Source organism: Accipiter gentilis, chromosome 36, assembly GCF_929443795.1.
Source record: "Accipiter gentilis chromosome 36, bAccGen1.1, whole genome shotgun sequence".
NCBI classification, from domain to species: Eukaryota; Metazoa; Chordata; class Aves; order Accipitriformes; family Accipitridae; genus Astur; species Astur gentilis.
This window is the reverse complement of record NC_064915.1, coordinates 1411835-1430607: the sequence shown is the minus strand read 5'-3', so window position 1 is coordinate 1430607 and position 18773 is coordinate 1411835. Positions and strand designations below refer to the sequence as shown.

General features: G+C 50.5%; 3 protein-coding genes across 14 annotated transcripts; 1 reads left to right on the top strand and 2 right to left on the bottom strand.

Annotated features, from left to right (window-relative positions):
• Nucleotides 1-60: 60 nt before the first annotated feature.
• LOC126034998 (C-type lectin domain family 17, member A-like) lies at nucleotides 61-3053 on the bottom strand. Its single transcript, XM_049793063.1, has 5 exons — nucleotides 2940-3053; nucleotides 2094-2183; nucleotides 1505-1663; nucleotides 908-1062; nucleotides 61-467 (listed from the first exon to the last, which is right to left on the bottom strand). The coding sequence occupies exons 1-5, from the start codon at nucleotides 3037-3039 to the stop codon at nucleotides 348-350; spliced, it is 624 nt and encodes a 207-aa protein (XP_049649020.1). The 5' UTR covers nucleotides 3040-3053; the 3' UTR covers nucleotides 61-347.
• Nucleotides 3054-4715: 1662 nt separating this feature from the next.
• LOC126034921 (uncharacterized) lies at nucleotides 4716-13554 on the bottom strand. Of its 8 annotated transcripts, none has more exons than XM_049792838.1 (10): nucleotides 13141-13554; nucleotides 11411-12690; nucleotides 11072-11167; nucleotides 10665-10762; nucleotides 7964-8392; nucleotides 7740-7883; nucleotides 6675-7052; nucleotides 5903-6286; nucleotides 5191-5285; nucleotides 4716-4805 (listed from the first exon to the last, which is right to left on the bottom strand). In XM_049792838.1, exons 2-10 carry the CDS (start codon nucleotides 11464-11466, stop codon nucleotides 4716-4718), a joined length of 1770 nt encoding a protein of 589 aa, XP_049648795.1. In that variant the 5' UTR covers nucleotides 11467-12690; nucleotides 13141-13554. The 8 variants fall into 8 exon arrangements, 7 of the variants coding, with proteins under 7 accessions (XP_049648795.1, XP_049648798.1, XP_049648796.1 ...); XM_049792841.1 differs by having other exon boundaries at nucleotides 11870-12690; XM_049792839.1 differs by having other exon boundaries at nucleotides 11411-12685.
• On the top strand, nucleotides 13554-18680 carry LOC126034996 (C-type lectin domain family 2 member B-like). Of its 5 annotated transcripts, none has more exons than XM_049793060.1 (7): nucleotides 13554-14194; nucleotides 14560-14618; nucleotides 16153-16310; nucleotides 16720-16830; nucleotides 17149-17330; nucleotides 17601-17704; nucleotides 18077-18680. In XM_049793060.1, the coding sequence occupies exons 3-7, from the start codon at nucleotides 16223-16225 to the stop codon at nucleotides 18213-18215; spliced, it is 624 nt and encodes a 207-aa protein (XP_049649017.1). In that variant the 5' UTR covers nucleotides 13554-14194; nucleotides 14560-14618; nucleotides 16153-16222; the 3' UTR covers nucleotides 18216-18680. The 5 variants fall into 5 exon arrangements, with proteins under 5 accessions (XP_049649017.1, XP_049649015.1, XP_049649016.1 ...); XM_049793058.1 differs by having other exon boundaries at nucleotides 17134-17330; XM_049793059.1 differs by having other exon boundaries at nucleotides 15976-16310; nucleotides 17134-17330.
• Nucleotides 18681-18773: the final 93 nt, after the last annotated feature.

Below are 18773 nucleotides of genomic sequence, written 5' to 3'. Positions count from 1 at the left end.
TACTGGGGTCACTGTGGCTACCACAGCACCCCCCTGTGAAAAATATGACCACTGGGGCAATCTTCCTGCTTTTTAATAGGTTGAAATTTCCCTGCCTTTGCACTTTGCATTTGGGTGTAAAATAGCAATAACGGTTTCATCACTTTTTCCTTTCTTTTCCTTCTTTAGCAGCTGGGCTGCAGAGACCAGACCTGTGTTGCTCTGGTTTAATTTGCTCCCATGAGCCTTGCTGCTGGCTCCAGAGGGATTTTCGGAGTAGCCAGGTCTATGGTGAGCATCAGGCTGGGAAATATTTCCCCTGGGACATGGTTCTTGCAACCTGCTCGTGAACTGGAGCGGGACAGTACTCACAAAGCTTCCTGTAAAGGGGATCCATCCTCCCACGTCCAATTTTTCCCTCTCGTCTGGTTGATGCTCAGCCCCAGCCAGGCTCTGGAGGTGTTTCCGATCATGTCCCTGACAAAAGCCTGGGAGAGGAGGGATGGAGTCTTAGAGCTGATTGTGTGAGATGGAGACCTGATCCTGCCTGTGGGGGTCTGGTCTGGGATGAGCTTGGCACATCCCAGCTACAGACTGGGGGAGCTGGGGAGGTCAGTGGGCTCTTTGGAAGAGGTGGAAGAGTGATCTGGAGATGATGGGCAGGGGAACAGTGGTTTTTGGGGTGATAGAGGAGCCTGGAAGCTCATGTATGGGGCAGCGTGTTTTCGCCCTTCTTTCATCTCCTCTCAGCTCATGTTTCTGGGGTTTTCCTCTGAAATCCTGCCTGGCAGCGTGGGCCTGGACGCTTTGCAAGCCAGGAAGGAAAGGTCAGCCACAGTCTGGGGGCTGTGTGGCTTTTTGTGGAAAGCAAAGCTTAAAAAAGCCAAAGGCGGGGCAATGCTCGAGCCTTTCCCCCGCAGTTAGTTACCTTCTCCTCCACGCTCTTCAGCGTGACCAGCTGAGATCGCTGGTATGAACAGTTTTCTGCCGCCACCTCCCAGACTCCGGTTTTCATGGAAACCCAGTAGCACTTGGCTGCGAATGGCTGCCAGCCTGCAGGACACAGCCGACAAACCGAGGTGCCTGCGGCAGAGGATGAGTGTGAGTGGTCCCTGGCCCCGTGGGTGCCATGGGGCAAGGGGCTTTTGCAACCCACCCTGGGACACTGGAGGCTTTTCCTGTTGTTTGAGCCCCTCCAGGTGCCCTTTTTTGGAAGAAGTGGGCTGTGCCCATGCTGGAAAAATCTCCCCCCTGGTATGGGTGGAAAGCAAGAGGAGCAACGGAGGAAGGTGTTGAGGGCGTGGGGTGGTGCAGGGAGAGGGTGATGTGGATGGGGACAGCAGTTGGGAGGACGGGGCGGGGGGGTGGGGGGGTGGATGGGGTGTCTTGGGGTGCTTTCCCAATGTTCCTGGCCTTGTTGTCCCCCTTCCATGTGGAAAGGGGACAACAACCCTCCAGCATCCCTAATGAGATGGGGTCTCAGCTCACAGCCCCGAAGCTGTGGGTGATGCTTGAGCCATGGTACCTGTTGCATGGTGGCTTCCTTGCTCACACAACCGTTTTCTCAGCTGCAGCCTGAAGCACCTCAGGGGGCGTTCACACTCCGAGATGTTTGATCGGCTGGTATTGGTCGGGCAAGTTTCCCAGGAGTATGAGCCCTGGCTCAGGATGGGGCCATTTCCACCTGAAATGAGGATGGGTTTGACCTGCAGCTTGGTGCTGCTGCATTGAGACCAGAGGATGCAACTGCTGGGGTGCAACCCCTGTGCAAAGCAGCCCTTGGGGATGGAGCAAAGTGCTGCCTGGGGACAGGACTCTCTGGGTGGGGGGGGGAACCCTGGGGTCTTTGCAACCACCAACAGTGTAGAGAAAGGGACCTGTATCAGAACAGGCTCCAAAACCACTTAAATCAGCCTGTGTGTGTCCACTGGGGACATGCCGGCAGCTTTCCCCCTCCTGCCCAGTGGGGATAGCTGCTGCCAGGGGCAGAAATTGCCCAGGAGCTGCTCCCTGCTAGAAATAAGGCCAAAACCTGCTCCAGCCCAGGCTGGGTCTGGGATGTGATAGATTTGGGGAGATTTTCACCATTTTGGATGACAGACCCTGCCACTTACCGTGTTGCTGCAGCAGCCACAGCACAACACCTGCCAGGACTGCGGTCCCGACCCATCCAGCTCCCAGCAGCACCCAGTACCACCAAGAACCTGCAAAAGGACCCATACTGGGAGTGAGGGAGGAAGCAGCTCTTCCGTGGTCTTTGCCCTGTTTTTAACACCCTTTGTTTCAGCAGGCAGGTACCTCCATGACGCTCTGCTTAGCGAGAAAATCTTGCAAGTGTCTGCGGGAGCAACAGAGCTGAGAAAACCCACAAGCTGCCTTGCTTGCTTGACTGGGGAAACCACAGCGAGCAAGTCTGCAAAGCCTCGGAGCTGGGAGCTCAGCTCCTCTCCTCCCCGTGCTGCACCCAGAGGTGCCCTGGGGAAGGGAAGGACCCAAAGCAAAGTCCTTGGGATGCCTGAAGTGATGGAGAGAGGTTGCCGGTTGCTGCACGGCTCCTGCTCAGCCTTGCTGAGCTGAGAGGAAAAAAAAAAAAAAAAAAAGTTGAGCACATGAAGCCCTGCGTGGAAGGATAGGGGTGTCCTTGGGGCTTGGCTGTATTTTTCCTCCCTTTCCAAGCAAATCAGGCTATGGGAAAGAAACCAGCTTGTGCCATCGCTCTGCCCCAGGCTGGAGATAGGTAGCAAACCTGCTCGAGAGCAAAGCATTGGGTTTTGGCCACCATCAGCTCAGAAAACAGATGGAAAGGCCATGGGAAATCCTTTCTTCCCGGTGTTTTCCTGCAGGGCAGGGGTCCAGTAGCGTTGGAGATATCAGCTCCCCTCTGTCACCGAGGAGAAATTCCATGAGGTCAGGAGGAGCCCAGCACCTACTGTGCAATGGCACGGAGCAAATTCACTTACCGGGATGTTTCCTGCAGCCGCCGGGAGCTGAGCGCGGTGGCACATCTGGCTTGGCGTAGACAGTGGTCAATGCCATGGCCGGTCCCTGTCCTTGCAGCATTAAGGTTCAGGGCAACAGAGGGGTGGGTTTTTTCCACCACCCCAGGAGCAAAAGCAAGCTCAGAGACTGGCAGTGGTGGTGGTTTTTGTGTCTGGAGTCACAGCAAAAAACCCACCCTCACTGTTGTGCCCCAGCTGTCTTGTCTCTCCTCACTCTGCTCTTCCACCTGCTGTGGAAGCCCACAAAGAACTGTTTCTGAAAGCAAAGCTACTTTTTTTTTAAGGTGTGGAGCAGCTTGGCGTGAGAAAGGAAGGTGCCGGAAGGTCTTCTTCTATTGGGGAAAGCAGCCTCCTCCTCCCGGTGCCGGACTAGTGCTGTTGCTAGCATGGACTAATATATATATATATATATATATACATATATATATGTTTTTTCTTTCCAACCCGCTCTTAAGCAGAGCGAAGAGCAAAAGGATATGATATGCTTGCAATCTGCGGAGCACTGGTTAATTTTGGGGGTGTTTTCTAGCAGTGCTTTGGGTCTTAGCACTGCTCCCATCCTGGTGCAGAGAGGTGAGAAAAATGGAGCTGGTGATGTGGGACACACTAAACCTGTTGCATTCAGCTACAAAATTCACAACTGGCCTGTTTGGTATTTCTAGAGGCAAATTTGCAGGAGAACCATGTGGATTTGTGCTCCTGCGAATGCTCAAAATTAAACCCCCCCTCTGGCAAAGGGGGTGGCAAAAAACCCAGAGATGCTCCCCCAGAAAACATAGCACAAGGTATACTTTCCTAAGAAGGATTTTGCTTTCAGGGTGGGATCGGGCTTGTTAAGAGTTGGATCTCTTGGTTGATCCCCTGCTTTAGTTGCTTATGGAGGGATGCATCACCCCCCTGGAGCTGCCCACATTTTTCTGCTTTCAGCATAAAACCCCAAATCCAAAGGAAATGAAGCCAAGCTGGGGATGTAGACAGCTGCTGGAAACAGCTCAAAACAGGTAAATGCAGAGCTGGGATAACCCATCTTTTGGTAAGTCTCAGAAAGACAGCGATTTCTCCAGAATCCCGTTTCTAACCCCAAAGTCTCCAGGAGAAGCTGTTGCATTCGAGCAGCCAACCTTGAGGTGGGGGCACGACCCAAGTGACATGCCAAGGGCCGGGTAAATCCAATGGGATTTAGGTGACTCCTTTCTGTAGCACAAGTTGGTGAGAAAAAAACACTCAAATTCCCCCTTAAAAAAGGAACCTCTGATCCCATGTCTGCTTTTAGGACTACTAAAGGCTGAGTGCTGAAATCTGATTACTTTTATTGCAATTATTTTCTTGGCCGGAGAACAACAGGTTGCCGGGAAGTTGGGGTGATGCCCTTTCAGGGCTTCCTGCTATTTGATGGATAATTAATAATATTAATGACTGTGGGATGTTTCAGGTGCTCTCCCACACCTTGGGCTTAAAGCGTTGCACCTTTTGAAGTGCAAAAAAGGAGCAAAAAAAGGGAACAGGAAGCATCTCCCCACAGCGATGCGTAAATAAAAGCAATGGGGGTCTGGACAGAGAGCACGGGGAACCCAGGTAATAATTTGGGGAGAAACGGCTCCAAAACCCATATTTTTTTAACTATTACGAGTAGTTCTTGCTCAGTGTTTAAAGTTGCAGATGATGGTCTGGGCAAACGAACAAGCCGTGGGGGTTTTGGTGCCCTCTGCACGTCTCCCTCCATCCTTGGTGGCTTCTTCATCCAGAGCTGTACCCAGGAGGAGGTTGGGACTGGTGGCAGGTGCCACCCGGGGTCTTTTCCAGCTTGTCACCATGCCAAAACATATGCTGGGGAGGAGACGAGAGGGACGATGGGTCTGTCTCTGCTCACCCCGATGTGTCCCCGTGTCCCTCCTCACCTGGGGTATGGGGGGGACCAGCCACGCCGCTGCAAACCCACCTGCAGCCCCAGTTTTATGGCATCCCCCGTCTTCGCTGGGCAAACCCCTCCAGACTCGAAGGCATGCTGGGGATGCTGATCACTATTCCGTCTTCTATATGCTGATCCCCAAATTAATTTTGCTGGATCAGCACGTTTCCCCTCCCTTTTCCCCCTCCAGGGATTGGAGGGGAAATAAAACCTTGAGGCGGGTAAATTAATTGCCTCCAAGCGTTTTGGTTTTGTGGGGAAAACTAATGAAGTTGGACCCGATTTGGGGGTTTTATCACCCACCTCTCCCAAGATGAGAGCCAGGAAGCAGAGCACGACGCCAGCAGCAGCAATTTGGATGATGCTGAGGATGCTCGGCCACTCCGCTGCCAGCATTTCTGCAAACCGGGCGAGAGGTATAAAGAGTGGGTGAAAAGATGGGGATTTCCGTAGTGAAACAGGACTTTATGGCAGGGTCTGCCTTGCTATTGTCTCATCTCATCTCTAACTTTGTTTCTGTGGGTTGTAGCGCTGCAAAAATACTCCCTGTTGCTATAAAGGGTCAACGGTTTGGTGCTTTCTGCACGTCCGTGATGAGATGTAGCCACTCAACACTTCTTTTAAAAAAAAAACACAAAAAACTATGAAAAACACAAGCCCCAAATACCCAGCTTTCCCTGGCTGCAGTTCACGATGTGTTTGGGTTCTTAAATTGCTTGTTTTCTCTTGCTTCCTCTGAAAACCAACCCCAGGGCAAATTTCTTCTGCCAAAGCTCCAGGTTTCTGTTCTGCAGTGGCACTAAAACCAAGCTAGGGCAAAATTTACTTTTTTTTTTTTCCCCTCCTAGCAGGCATTTCTACTGTTTTATTTTACTCCACAGTTTAGCACTTCTCTTCCCTATTCCTGCATTTTCCTCTCCTGTTAGTGCCAGCTTCTTCTTCTCCCATTCGCCCCATCCTTTCCCCACCTCTAAAGGCGTTTAAATGTGCATTTTTTCCCCCTTCCCTCAGTTACCTCTGCTCACGGACAGGTTGACACCCACGCAAGCGAACCCGTCCGGGGCTCGCACCGTCACCAGGTAGGTCCCTGCATCCTCATCCCTCACATCCCTGAGGGCCAGGGTGCCGTTCGGTCGGATGCCCGCCCGCTGCCTGTACGACCCGTCCACCTCCTGGGAGACAATGCAGCTCTGCTCCCACCAGTTCCAGGCTTTCCCCGTGCAACCATCCAGGGTGTAGGTGAGGATGGGACGGTTCTTGGGGCTGCTGATGAGCTCCCAGGTAATGTGGATGAAGTCCCAGCCCGAGCAGGGGGTCCGCAGGGAGAAGGAGAGCAGTGCTGTCTGGTTGAGGTGGGCATGGGCTGGGTTGCCGGAGAGGAATAACGGGGAGAAGGTACCTGCGCGTGGAAAGGAGAGGCTCTCTGTTTGTGAGGAGGGAGTTGCAAAGAGCTTTTAAAGACCTGGATGCAGGTGCAGGAATGGGGCAAGGATGAGGCGATGCTTCAACCTGAGTATCACCCCATCTCACAGCACGTTGCAGATGCTTCACGCCAAGCATTGTCCCATCTCATCCCATCCCACAGCATGTTGCAGATAAGGGCTCTGTAAATCAGCGGAGTCTTTGTTTTAATAGGACTAGCTGGTTTTCTTTTTTGCATTTTGGGCAGGCTCAGCAAGAATTTGCTCCCCAGAAAACCCCTTTCCTGGGCTTTCCGAACCTGCCATTTGCTCTTTGCTCCTCTCCACCTCTTGGGATTTGGTGGACCCCCCCAAAGCCGTCATTACCTTGCAAAATCAGAGTGATCTGCGTGGTGTGTGCCACATCCAGACCCTGCACTGTCAACTGGTAAACCCCAGCATCATCTGGCTGGGTGTCCTGGAGCACCAGCGAGGTGTTGTAGCTGATATTTGCCCTTGAACTGTAGAAATCGCCCACCTCCATCCTCTGTTGGCACTGTTGCCCAGATGCTGCGAGGGTCTGGTTGCACCTTTCCATCGTGTAAATCAAAACTGGGCGATCCCCCGTCAGAAAGCTCCACTTGATATGGTAGAAGTCCCAGGTAGGGTTGAGGAGCTGGAGGGAGATGGGTAAGATGGCTTTCTCCCCCGGGGAAACCCAAACCGGGTTCTGCAGCGGGGCTATAGAGATGGTCGTGACAGCACCTGCAGTGGGGAGGGATGAGAAAGGACATCATGGGCGAGAACTTCCCATGGATGCCTTCAAGTTATTGCCAAAATCTGGATTTAGGGCCCAAAATCTGGGGGAATATTTCCCACCCAGGTCAGCTCATGCCTCTCTGCTCACTTAGACGGGCGAGGCCTTGGATGCATAAGGTGGGACTGAGCAATATTTACATTTTCCAGGTGTCCCCTCCAATTGCTTTCTCCTCCACTGAGTCCCAAGGGATCTTTTGGGCAGTGCCAAACAAGCCTCCTTTCTGAGGATGAACTGAATAAATGACCCTTCCTGGACACTATGAATTTATCAGAGGAAATCCAGGTTTCTTTGAGATATTTAAGCTTACGTTGGCTGTGTGGGGCTGCTTTTGCATCCTCTCCACCTCAGACGTTGCACTGGAGCAAGGAGGTTGGCAGAGCAAAGGGATGGAGAGGAGAAAAGTCTCCTTTCTGGTGAAGAGGACAAAAGAATTGATGGAATCAATGACTGGGAGAAGGTTTTCATGGAGAAGGGGTTGCACGAGTCTCCATGGCTGGTGGCGAAGAAAGGGCTGGAGAAATGCTCTGCCCAGAGTGATGCTCTTTGAGGAGAAGATGGTGAAAACCTTCCAAGCTCTCCCTCCTCCACCTTTGGTGCCGCCCCAGCCTGGTCTCTGAAATCCCTTCACTCACCCATGAACGCCAAGAAGATGACGGCTCCCCTCATTGCGGCACGGTCCCGGTGCTGAGCAGCAGCAGGTCGCCAGCTCATCCCCCTCGCTGGCTTTTGAGGAAGACCTAAATATTGTCTTTGAACCTCCTCGTGCCCTTTTTGAGCTGGGGAGGGGGGAAAACAAACTAAACAAACAAACACAAACCCCCGTGCTGGTTTCCGTCCCCAGCAGCACCTTGCTCACCTCTCGCTCTGCGAGGTGGCAAAGGATGTGGCTTTTTGCAGCATCCACTCACAGGATGGGTTTTGGTCAACATTACCAGTTGTGCCCCTACCGAGAAATTCTTGTCCACTGCCAGAAAGCCCAAAATTTGGGGCACAGCAGAAAGGGCATCTCCGGTGTGAGATCGCTTTGTCCTTCGCCCATGTTTTATGTCCATATGGCTGCAGGAGTGCAAGTTTGGGGGTGCTTTTGGGAGGGGCTTGGTACTTCCAATTCCCACTTTTTGGCATTGCTTGTGACTCTTCAAGCAAGCTGTGAGATTTTTTGCAAGAAATAGCAAGGGAAAAGAAAAAAAGCAACCAGAAATGCTCTTCCTCTTTTGCTCAGGCTGGGATGAGGCAACCTCATTGTCAACTTGGCTGGAAGATAGTGATGGAGTTGCTGCTCTTGCTGTTTTTATTAGGAAAAAGGGAAAAAATGCACCCCGTATAAGTATCTAAGAAATAGAATTTATTGTCAGACCAATAGATGCTTTATCTTGAAACACAACAACTGCTTCTTAATGCGCCAGTTATAGAAATAATCAAATCGCCTGATTTTTTTGAGGCTTATCCATAATACAGGCAACCCAAAGATAGCCCTTTGCTTGGATATTAAGCTCTTTGCCACCCAATGTGGTGGCACAGTGAGGTTTTCAGCATCCCGTATCCCCTGGAAGAATACGGTATTGGTGGTGGAAGTTTGCTACGAGTTACTGTTAAATATTTCAACTCCGCTATTGGCTAACTTATGGCACTTTCTTGTTTTTACTGGTGCAGAGGGTGTGTTAACCATAATTTTAGCTATTGCACAAATCTCTGAAAAACAGAAACAACTTCCTTTTTTACTGCTGCAGAGTGTTGGTATCCTGGTTTCAGCTGGGATACAATATGATATTGGTGGTGGAAGTTTGCTAGGAATTTTGCTAGAAATTACTGTTAAATATTTCAACTCTCCTATTTGGTAACTGGTTACAGCTCTTCCTCTCTTTTAGTGGTGCAGAGGGTTGGCTAACCATAATTACAGCTTTTAGCCATTGCACAAAATTTCGCAAAACAAACGGAAAGATTGCATTATAAGACAAGGTCAGGGGAGGGCTAGTTATCCTTTGACCCAGTTTTGGCTGGGATAGTTGATTTTCTTCCTAGTAGCTGGTGTAGTGCTATGTTTTGGGTTCAGTCTGAGAAGAATGTTGATAGCACACTGATGTTTTCTGTTGTTGCTGAGTAATGTTTAGACCAAGACAGGGATTTTTCAGCTTTTCCTGCCCAGCCAGCAAGAAGGCTGGAGGGGCAAAAGGAGTTGGGAGGGGACACAAACATGACAGCTGAGCCAAACTGGCCAAAGGAATGTTCCATACATGTGAAGTCATGCCCAGTATGTAAACTGGGGGGAGTTGGCCTGGGGGGCGGATCGCCGCTCAGGGACTATACTGGGCATTGGTTGGTGAGTGGTGAGCAATTACATTGTGCATCACTTGTTTTGTATATTCCAATGCTTTTATTATTATTATTGTCATTTTATTATTGTTATTACTATTATTTTCTTCCTTTCTGTTCTATTAAACTGTTCTTATCCTGAGTTTTACTTCCCGCCCCCCCCCCCCGATTTTCTCCCCCATCCCACTGGGGGGGGGGGAGGGGGGAAGTGAGTGAGCAGCTGCGTGGTGCTTAGTTGCTGGCTGGGGTTGCTCACTCACTCCCCCCCACACCCAGTGGGATGGGGGAGAAAATCAGGAAAAGAAGTAGAAGTCCTGGGTTGAGATAGGAACGGTTTAATAGAACAGAAAAGAAGAAACTAATAATGATAATGATAACACTAATAAAATGACAACAGCAGTAATAGAAGGATTGGAATGTACAAATGATGCGCAGGGCAATCGCTCACCACCCGCCGACCGACACCCAGCCAGTCCCCGAGTGGTGATTCCCCCCCCCCCCTTCCTGGTTCCTATACTAGATTCCATACCGTCACACGGTATGGAATACACCGTTGGCCAGTTTGGGTCAGGTGCCCTGGCTGTGTCCTGTGCCAACTTCTTGTGCCCCTCCAGCTTTGTCGCTGGCTGGGCAGGAGAAGCTGAAAAATCCTTGACTGTAGTCTAAACATTACTTAGCAACAACTGAAAACATCCGTGTGTTATCAACATTCTTCACATACTGAAGTCAAAACGTAGCACTGTACCAGCTACTAGGAAGACAATTAACTCTATCCCAGCTGAAACCAGGACAGACATCCTTTCAGAGCTTTTTCATCCACCGCTGATGTTTTGGCCAGAGCAAATGGGCTGAGCCATGAGGCTGTACGGTGCCTGAGCAAGCTTTTAATTGGCAAGGTTGGGTATGAGTGGTACCACCCATCACCCAGCGCTTTCTGGGGGTGGTGGGGTCCTGTGGTGCTTTATAGCTAGTTCTGCAGGTTTCTGCTCCTTTTTATTTTATTTTGAAACAGGGGTAAAATTTTAAAGGGTGAGGGGACTAGCAGAGAAGGGTGACTGATCAAGCCATCTAGGAAACTCAACTCCCTCCAAGCTGTTGTTTCTTTTCTCCTCTTTTCTACCAAGGAGCAAGGGATTGAGGGTTTTCAAGGTTTTTCCATGCAGGTTTTCCATTGGCTTGACTCGAACTGAAGGTCTCTCCATGTGCTGCCCACCCCCCGCTCCATGCTTCCCATGTCACTTTACATCTCAATGGCTTCCCTCTCGCAGATCCACTTGAATTCTGCCTGGCAGGTCTCTGAGTTGGTCTGGTTGGCAAGTCCGTGTTGCCTGAGACTTTGAACCTGATGGAGAGACAGGAGATGAAGCAGCTCCCACAGAAATGCTCCCTCCCATCTCCCAAAGCCCCCCCCAGGGTGCTCCATCTGCATCTGAGCATCTCTTTTGGCAACACTCACATCAGCTGGTCCAAGGGAGCCCCGTCCACCCATGTCCGCTTATGAGCACTGGCAGATAAATGCAGCCCAATCCAGATGTGGTTGGTTCCCTCCACGAGGCAAACCAGCCAATTTTTGGTATGATGGGGCAGCAGAAGGCTGTGTAAGAAAACCAAACCCCCAGGATCGGTGGCAGTTTCCCCCTCTGGTACTTACCATGGATGCTCAGAAAAATCACAGCTGAGACCAGGAGGAGGCTCAGCAACAGCAGCAGCATGGCTGCTTTGTAACAACATCGGTGGCAGGATGTGCCTGGGGAAATAAACATTTTGGAAGGCTTTATGGAGAAATTAGCAGTGCTGAGCAATGGAAGAACCAGTTGCAGGCATCAGGGGTGCAGTGCTGGATATCCCCGGGAGCATAGTGCTTATTTGGCTGGTGCAAGGTTAAATCTAACCCCAGCTGGGCAGGCAAAAAACCCACAATAACAAGACAAAAAAAAAAAAAAAAAAAAAAGGAGCAGAAAGAAAGGAGTAAAGATTACTAAGAAATTACATTTCTTTGTGTTGGTTTCCAGGGTAGGCAAGAGGCAATGCCGGACTGGCCATCATTTAGGGAGATGAACCTGGAGGTGCCCAGAGGCTGAAGCATGAAACTGATGGACAAAATGCCCCCCAAGCCCCTCGCTGAAATTTCTCATGGCTTTTTTCACCTCTGCAGCAATGCTGAGGGAAAGCCCAGTGGAAAGAAAGACAAAGTGAATTGCAAAAATTGCTGCTCTCTGTGGTTTCTTCTCCTGGCCATGCTGGCCGAGAAGATCCCCAGTGACTGGATCCATCGGCTTGGGCATCAGGGTGAGGTCCTTCACCTTCAATTTGGTCATGATGATGTAACCTCCATCATCCTCCATCGCTGGTGTCAAGGGTGCGCTAAGTGAGCGTGCATGAAGAAGGAGGGAAGCTATTATGTGCAGAGGCGGTGTGGTTAGGTGAAGCTGGTGGAGGAAACCCTCACCACTCCTCCGGCTGCACCAGCGTATCCATCTGCAAGGTGCAAGTCTCCGATGAGTGGTGGGCATGGACCTTGGGGAGCTGGGGGCAGCTTGCAACGCCTTTCCTTGGGAGGCTGCTGAGGTCTCAGGCTCTTCCTTGCCAAAAAAAGCTTGGAGACCCCCCCACTGGGAAGCAGGAGGAACCTCAAGATGGGAAAACACTGGATGCTAAAGAAGAAAGCGCCAGCAACCATGATGATTTGGGAGCACTCATCCTGCCCTCTAAGACTTCTGTGCCTGAAGCTGTGACCGTGCTATTTTGCAGCCTCTTCTGACTTTGGGGAGAACTCTGCCTGTCACCTTGAGTGACATCCTGGGTCTGGCCGTGCACAGTTTGGCACCCTTTTTTTCGCATGTGTTGCCTCTGCCATTGCCTCCACGCTTGATGGCATGAAAATCACCACCATAACCCAAGCGATGGCCTCCCAGAAGCAGCAGTGGAGGGACAGCTGAACCTTTGATCCCCATGACCCAGCTCTGAGTCTTAGGGCTTGTGATCAGAGCAGCCTGGAGCAGGGACAAATTAGATCTTACGTGTCCTGATGGTATTTCCACAAATACTGAAAGAAGCTGTCAGTTCCTATGACTCATAGGCTCACCGTCCGCTTCATGACTTAGCTCCTTCCTTGTGGCAAGTATAGTGGTCTGTGAGGCATCATTCCTCTTCCTCGGTGCTTGGCTTGCACTGGAGCATCTTTGTTGGACACATCTTCAATGGGTCAAATTGAAGCCCAGGCTCAGGCGTTTGGATAGGTGACGACAAGCGTGGCCACCTCCTCCTGCCCTGGGGATATGACGTCTGTGGTCAGGGGGCTGGAACACCCCCCCACACCCTTGGCATGCTGTGGGGGTTTGCACCAATCACCCCCGACCATCTCCACAGCCAACTCACCCAAATGATGATGGTTTTGCAGGTGGCTAGAGCAGCATTTATTCATTTATAATATTTGTATTATTTTTTTCTCCAAATGGAGAGGGTGGGCAGTTTCCCTGGGGAAAAGGGGGGGGGGGGGCATCGCAGAGGGTGCAAAGAGTCTCCCAAGCCCCAAAGGTCTCCAGTGCTCAAAGAAAGAGGGGGACCACACAGAGCAGTGATGCGTCCCTCCAAGCACACATTTGCAAGAGAGTTTGAAAGCAGAAACTGGGTGTGTGTGTGTGTGTGTGTGTGTGTAATGACAAGAAACTGTGGGTTGGACTCAAACCCAAATGCATCCCAATAAAAATGAAAATCTACCTTGATCTCCTGGTAATCACCCTTGCTGCAGCTTGCCTCATCTCCCTCTTTCCCTGTGCACCCCGAGAAGAGCCTGGCCCCATCCTTCCCTTATCACCCATCAGGCAGGGCAAGCAACCTGCGGTTTGGTGAGAAACGAGGAAATTATCATTTCCAAGTGGCAGGCAGTGGGGTGAAGCAGGACCCAGTCAGCATTAATCGAGCTTATCGTCCCTGAAAACCAGAATCTTTGGGGGCGGAGTGGAAAAGAGGCTGTTTCAGGCAGCCGACCAGACGCTGCACATCTGCGGCCAGATAATGTCACCAGACCTCAAGTTCTTGCTTCTGCAATGACAGCGATGGGGTTTTTCCCAGGGCAGCTCAGAGAGTCTTCCCATGCTTTTTCTCACTGTCTTCAGTGCTCCCAGCCCTCCTCCCCAGAGGCTTTTCCCACTGGGTTTAACCTCCTCTCTTGCACCTCCTTCTCCTTGGAGCATTTTCTCATCCCTCTGGGCCGGCTTTTCTCCTAGCCTGTTGCTCTTGCCCCTCGACGGAGAAAGCAGCAGCAGTAAGCCCAGCCCCTTGGTTTTTCCTCTGCCGTACCGAGATGATTCAAAGCCACATTTAGCATAGCCTGACCTTTGCTTTGCACACAAACTGTTTCAAACCAGCTCCAAAAGCTGCCAGAGCAGTTGAGAATTGACTGCAAGCCTTCGGGGAGCAGGTAGAGCAAGGTGCCTTCACCATCACCCGCCTACAGGGCTCTCTTAAAAATCCCCACTGCTCTGGGTTTATTCCGCAAAAATAATCAGGAAAAAAAAAAACGTCAAAAACCCCTCTTCCTGCTTGGAAACTCTGAAGCATAAAGCTTAAAGCAACCAAAGGTTTCTCGAGGTGGTCTCTCACCCCTTTGCCTTGCCTACGAGCCCAAGCAGCCACCCCACGGACAGCGCCTGAGCTACCGGGGTGCAGCCAAGCATTGGGAGCGCGGCCGTTGGGCCATCCCTCCCCGAATGTGACGATACGCAGCCACATCAGGAAGTCAACTTCCAGCCAACGTCGGCTCTCGCAGGAGGTAAGAGCTGGGGAAAGCAGCCGCTCGCCTGCCAAAATAGGGGCTGGTTGAATCAGCGGAGCAGGAGCGACGCTGCGGTTGGGATGGGGGGGACGACAACCCGGAGAGGCTGAAAGAATCAGCTGGCTAAATTAAAAATGGCATATTGAAGGGAGGGAATTAAAAAGGCAAACCCCCAAATGACTGCTTTTCAGCTGGTTTTATCAAAACTTTTGCCATCACAGGTGCCCTGCCTTACCTGCCTATTTTATTGTGATTGTTTTGAGTTTCTGGATGTGTTTTTTCAGCTGCTTTTTAAATTTTTTTCTTTCTGTTTTGCTGCTTTGTAACTGCTTTTCAGTGCTGGCTTTTTTTTTTTTTTTCAGCCCCTTCTAGCTAACAGGATTGCTTTCACTGGAAGGGATTAAAATCATGGTGAAGAGAGGTAAATAATTCTACAATAAAAAGGACTTAGATTTGTTTCAATTCAGTGGAATTAATAGTCATTTGGGAGGAGCTGGAGTGAACTGACTGGAAAGCACAGTGGGCTTGGGAAGGGTAAAACCTGGGCAGGAGATCAGGCTGCCCTGTGTGATCTCTTAAATTTGGGGAGGGGGGGGGAGCATGTGTGGTGAAAAACATGAACCCTCATGGGGTTTTTTTTAAGGGGAATTTTACTCTAATTTCTATAATCATTATTACAGAGCAGAGCCAAAATCAGAACAGAAGTTTGAAATGGGGGAAACTGAAAGCTTCTTTTTGTCTCGTTAATTCTTTCGTTTCTCAAATATTACCTCAATGCTTCAGCAGTGACAGCTCTCCCAGCCCTGGGCTGCAGTTTCCTGCTCAAACCCTGCTCAGAGACAGGACAAAGACTGGGCTTTGTGCCATTGAGTTTTGGGTACCTCCAGGGTTGGGGAAGCATCACCCCTTCCCAGCCTGCCCTCGTTATGACTTTTTTCTCTTCTCTGCTGCCAAATTTAACCCTAAAACTGCTTCTGAAACACTAGATCTGAGCACATCTTTGAGCACTGAATTTGCCTCCTGCAAATCCCCTGTGCAAGGGAAGGGACAGGCTTTGCACGTTTTCCTGACAACCAACCCCGGTCCCTATGTGGCTTTAGAGCTGCTTCCCAGAATAAAATGTCACTGTTGTACCAAGCCCACCTTGCTGGGGCAGGTTCTTGGTAGGCTGTTATTACTTTATTTTGTAATTCTAAAGTACACAAGACCGAGGGAGGGAATAACGGCCGTTGCCACCCATTGGCTCATGTTCAGGAAAACAATTGTGTACCCTTTGCTCCGTGCAAGGGCGGACGCTGGAGGAAGTGAGATAAGGATTTCAGTGAGCAAAACCACTTTGCTGTAAACAGCTGCTGGCAGCAGTAGTTTTTTTTTAAATTCAGCTTGTTTCCTGCTTGTGGGTTCTTGGGGAGGGTTCAAACTGCAAGTTCTGCTTCAACCCGTCAGGCAGTTTGCTTCCTTCCTGCAGTGGTGGCTCCCAACTCCTTAACAGACTTGTGTCCCCTCGTAAATGCTTAAACTCCCTTTAAACTGTGAATAGTTAATAACTTATATTTTTCTTTTAATATCTTTTAAGATTTAAACTCCCTTTAAACTTCTTTTTTTCTCTCCCTTTTTTCTTTCTCTCTCCCTTTCTCTCTCTTTATGTTTTTTCCTCTCTTTTTTTATCTTTCTCTCTCCCCTCTCTTTTTCTCCCATCTCTTTTTCTCCCCTCTCATGTCATCTTCTCTCACATTGTCCTTCCTTCTGTCTTTCTTTTCCCCCGATGTGTTTTTTAGCACAGCACAAACGCGCTCCCGTGCCATGGCTTCCCATGGTACCTGTTGCCCACGAGGTCCTGGCGTGTTGCAGAGGAAAAAAACCCCAAAGACTCCAGACAGCTTGGTGGGATCTCGCAAATGTGGGAGGCATGGCTGGCTCCAGATTTGCTCAGCATTTTCCTTGTTAACACGCAGCTTGAGCCGCACTCCCTGCAGATGGTGCTGGATGTGAGTGAGCCCTGAGTCTGGCACGTCTCTGCTTGCAATGGGGAAAGGAGCACAAAAGCCAGGTTCTTCAGACCAAGAGGAAGTGTTGAACAACTGCAAGGATATAGAGAAAGATTGCAAGTGGGGTAATGCTGGGGCAAAAAACCAATGCTCTGGGTGAGGGCAGGGGGTGGGAAGAGCATCTCGCTCTGGTGGAGCACCAGTGGGATGGGCATGGAGCTTTTGGGTGGGCGCAGATCAACCCAGGCACCTCTATGCTAAATTTCATGATGCGGCCACCTCTAAGGGCTGAAAAGCACTAAATCCATCTCCAGGTCCACAAACACACATTAGTGCCTTTGAAGGACACACGTCTGCTCTCCCTGCCTTGCGGGCAGCCCCTTGAGCCTCTGCAAGGTCTTCCCACCCTCCCGAGCCCCAACAAGGTCCCTGTCCCAGCTGGGGCTCGGGATGGACTGAGGATCCAGCAGAAAAAGAGCACAGGATTAGGGAAAGGACCCAGCCCACACCCTCTCCTGCTCTTTCCTCCCCCAGGGTCCAACACCAAGAAGCCCGACCAGGAAAGATCGCGCTCGTCTCAGGTTTTCGTCCCTCTGTGTGTGGTGCTGGTGCTCCTCACCTTCGTCCTGCTGGTGGCCTTGACTGGTGAGTCCCATCCAGACATCCCGCATGGGGAGGATGCGGGCCAGGCGCCCCTCTTTTGGGGAAGAGGGGATTGCAGGACTTCCCTAGCATCAAGGGATGCTCCCCAAGCAAAGCACCAAGCCTGCTTCAGGGGGGACCCCTTTTTTCATTCCTAAATTGTGTTACAGGCATCCTGGCTCTTGGTCAGCCACACCATTCCCTTTTCCAAGGGCATCATCCCCAATTTTCCCCCTGCAGCCTTGAGGAAAAAAATAATAAATCCCTTTTTCCTGCTTTTTAGGGCTGCCCACACACATCTCTCAGCTTTCTCTTTTGCAGTTGTCCGTTCAGGATCCCGTTTGCCTCAGCCTGACTTCTCCCACGTCTGCCCAGACACCTGGCTTGGTTTCCAAGGGAAATGCTATTATTTTTCTGAGGCTGAGAGCAATTGGACCACCAGTCAGGAAAGCTGCAAGGCCCTGGGAGCTTCACTGGCCCTCATAAACACAATGGATGAGCTGGTGAGAACTGTACTTGAGCCCCTACACTAGTACCAGGGTAGGAAACATGAAAAAAACCACCAAGAGACATGCCCCCCACACCCCCCCCAAAGAAAGAAGAAAAAAAACCAGACCAAAAACATGCTTGGCCCCAAATTGCACCCAATGCTGTAGCTGGGAGTGGACGTCTTGGGGAAAGCACCATCTCTGGGTGGGGTGATGGACGCAGGTGGAAAAGAGGAGGTGGGGAAGACAAGACCAGCTAAAACATGATGTTTCTTTGCTTTAAAGACCTTCATTAAACGCTATAAAGGCGAAGCTAACCATTGGTTTGGGCTGCGAAAGGAGAAGGATGACAGCTGGTGGTGGACCAACGGCACAGCCTTCAACAACTGGTTGGTCCCTCTGTCCCCGTTGGGCACTTGGGGTTGGCAACTCGGGCAGGTTTGCCTCTTGGTGTGGTTGGAAATGGCCCCAGGGAGCTGCTGCATTGCTTCCCCCTGCTTGGATGGGATATCTTAGAGGGTCTGGGATGACCCATCCTGGGATGGGGACCTTCTTCTGCCACCGTACCCAAGCAGCTCCTGGCTTTCCGTGGGAGGTTTGGGATGGACCAAGGATGCTGCGCACCGATCCCCTATTAGACACCCTCAGCCAAACGCCACCCTTCTCTCCTAGGGAGGAAATCCCAGTTTTTCTTAATTTTTTGGGGGTAGCTTTCTTCGTTTCCTCCTTTTCTCGCTCACCTGAGTGTGTTGGCATTGCAGGTTTGAGGTGCGGGGTGGTGGGGCCTGTGCATACCTGAACCACGAGAGGATCAGCTCATCCCTGTGCCACACCAAGAAGAACTGGCTGTGCAGCAGACCCGACAATTACATCCTCTGGAAGCAAAAAGCATATCCGTAATAAAAGACCCCATAAACAGGAGCTTCATCCCAGTCCCCTTGCCAGCAGATGGAGAACCAAGCACAGTTTCTTTTGGTAAATCCCTATATCTGACTCTATCACCAACATATATGAGTTCTTTCAAAGGCCATATTTTGCCTATAAGCATGGCAGGTCCGTAAGCTACTCACTTGAGTAAGTTAATTTCAATGAACAGATTTTCTTGCTGTTGGAAGGAGGTGAAAAAAGGTGGGTAGGGAATTTGGTGAAATGGTGGATTTGGGTGACCTTGGAATGTTTTAGAGGTTTTTTAAAACACAAACAAATAAATAAAAAAACCAACAACATCCCCCCTGACCAAAAACCAAACAACCACCCCCCCTCAAAATCAAAACCCAACTTGCCCCCAAAACCCCTCAAAATCAAAAAACCTAAACCAAACCAAACAAAAAAAATCCCAAACAACAACAAATAATTCCCCCCCCCGCCCCGCAAAAAGACAAAAACCCCCCCCAAACCTCAAATAAAAAACTGCTTGCATTAGTCCCTGTGCTGATGTTCTCAGATGTTCTCAGGGAG

What these genes read in the sequence shown, in the direction of transcription:
- LOC126034998 (XM_049793063.1), bottom strand. Translation starts at nt 3,039, where the DNA reads ATGCTGCAAGGACAGGGACCGGCCATGGCATTGACCACTGTCTACGCC. An exon ending in AGGAAGCCACCATGCAACAG is followed by an intron (nt 1,063 to 1,504) that starts GTACCATGGCTC and finishes CCTCTGCCGCAG; the next exon opens with GCACCTCGGTTTGTCGGCTG. An exon ending in TGAAGAGCGTGGAGGAGAAG is followed by an intron (nt 468 to 907) that starts GTAACTAACTGC and finishes CTCCTCTCCCAG; the next exon opens with GCTTTTGTCAGGGACATGAT.
- LOC126034921 (XM_049792836.1), bottom strand. Translation starts at nt 13,241, where the DNA reads ATGGGTGATAAGGGAAGGATGGGGCCAGGCTCTTCTCGGGGTGCACAG. An exon ending in CATCTTCTTGGCGTTCATGG is followed by an intron (nt 7,053 to 7,739) that starts GTGAGTGAAGGG and finishes TCCCCACTGCAG; the next exon opens with GTGCTGTCACGACCATCTCT. An exon ending in CAACCTGTCCGTGAGCAGAG is followed by an intron (nt 5,286 to 5,902) that starts GTAACTGAGGGA and finishes CCCGGTTTGCAG; the next exon opens with AAATGCTGGCAGCGGAGTGG.
- LOC126034996 (XM_049793058.1), top strand. Translation starts at nt 16,223, where the DNA reads ATGGGGAAAGGAGCACAAAAGCCAGGTTCTTCAGACCAAGAGGAAGTG. An exon ending in AGAGAAAGATTGCAAGTGGG is followed by an intron (nt 16,311 to 16,719) that starts GTAATGCTGGGG and finishes TTCCTCCCCCAG; the next exon opens with GGTCCAACACCAAGAAGCCC. An exon ending in CCTGCTGGTGGCCTTGACTG is followed by an intron (nt 16,831 to 17,133) that starts GTGAGTCCCATC and finishes CACATCTCTCAG; the next exon opens with CTTTCTCTTTTGCAGTTGTC.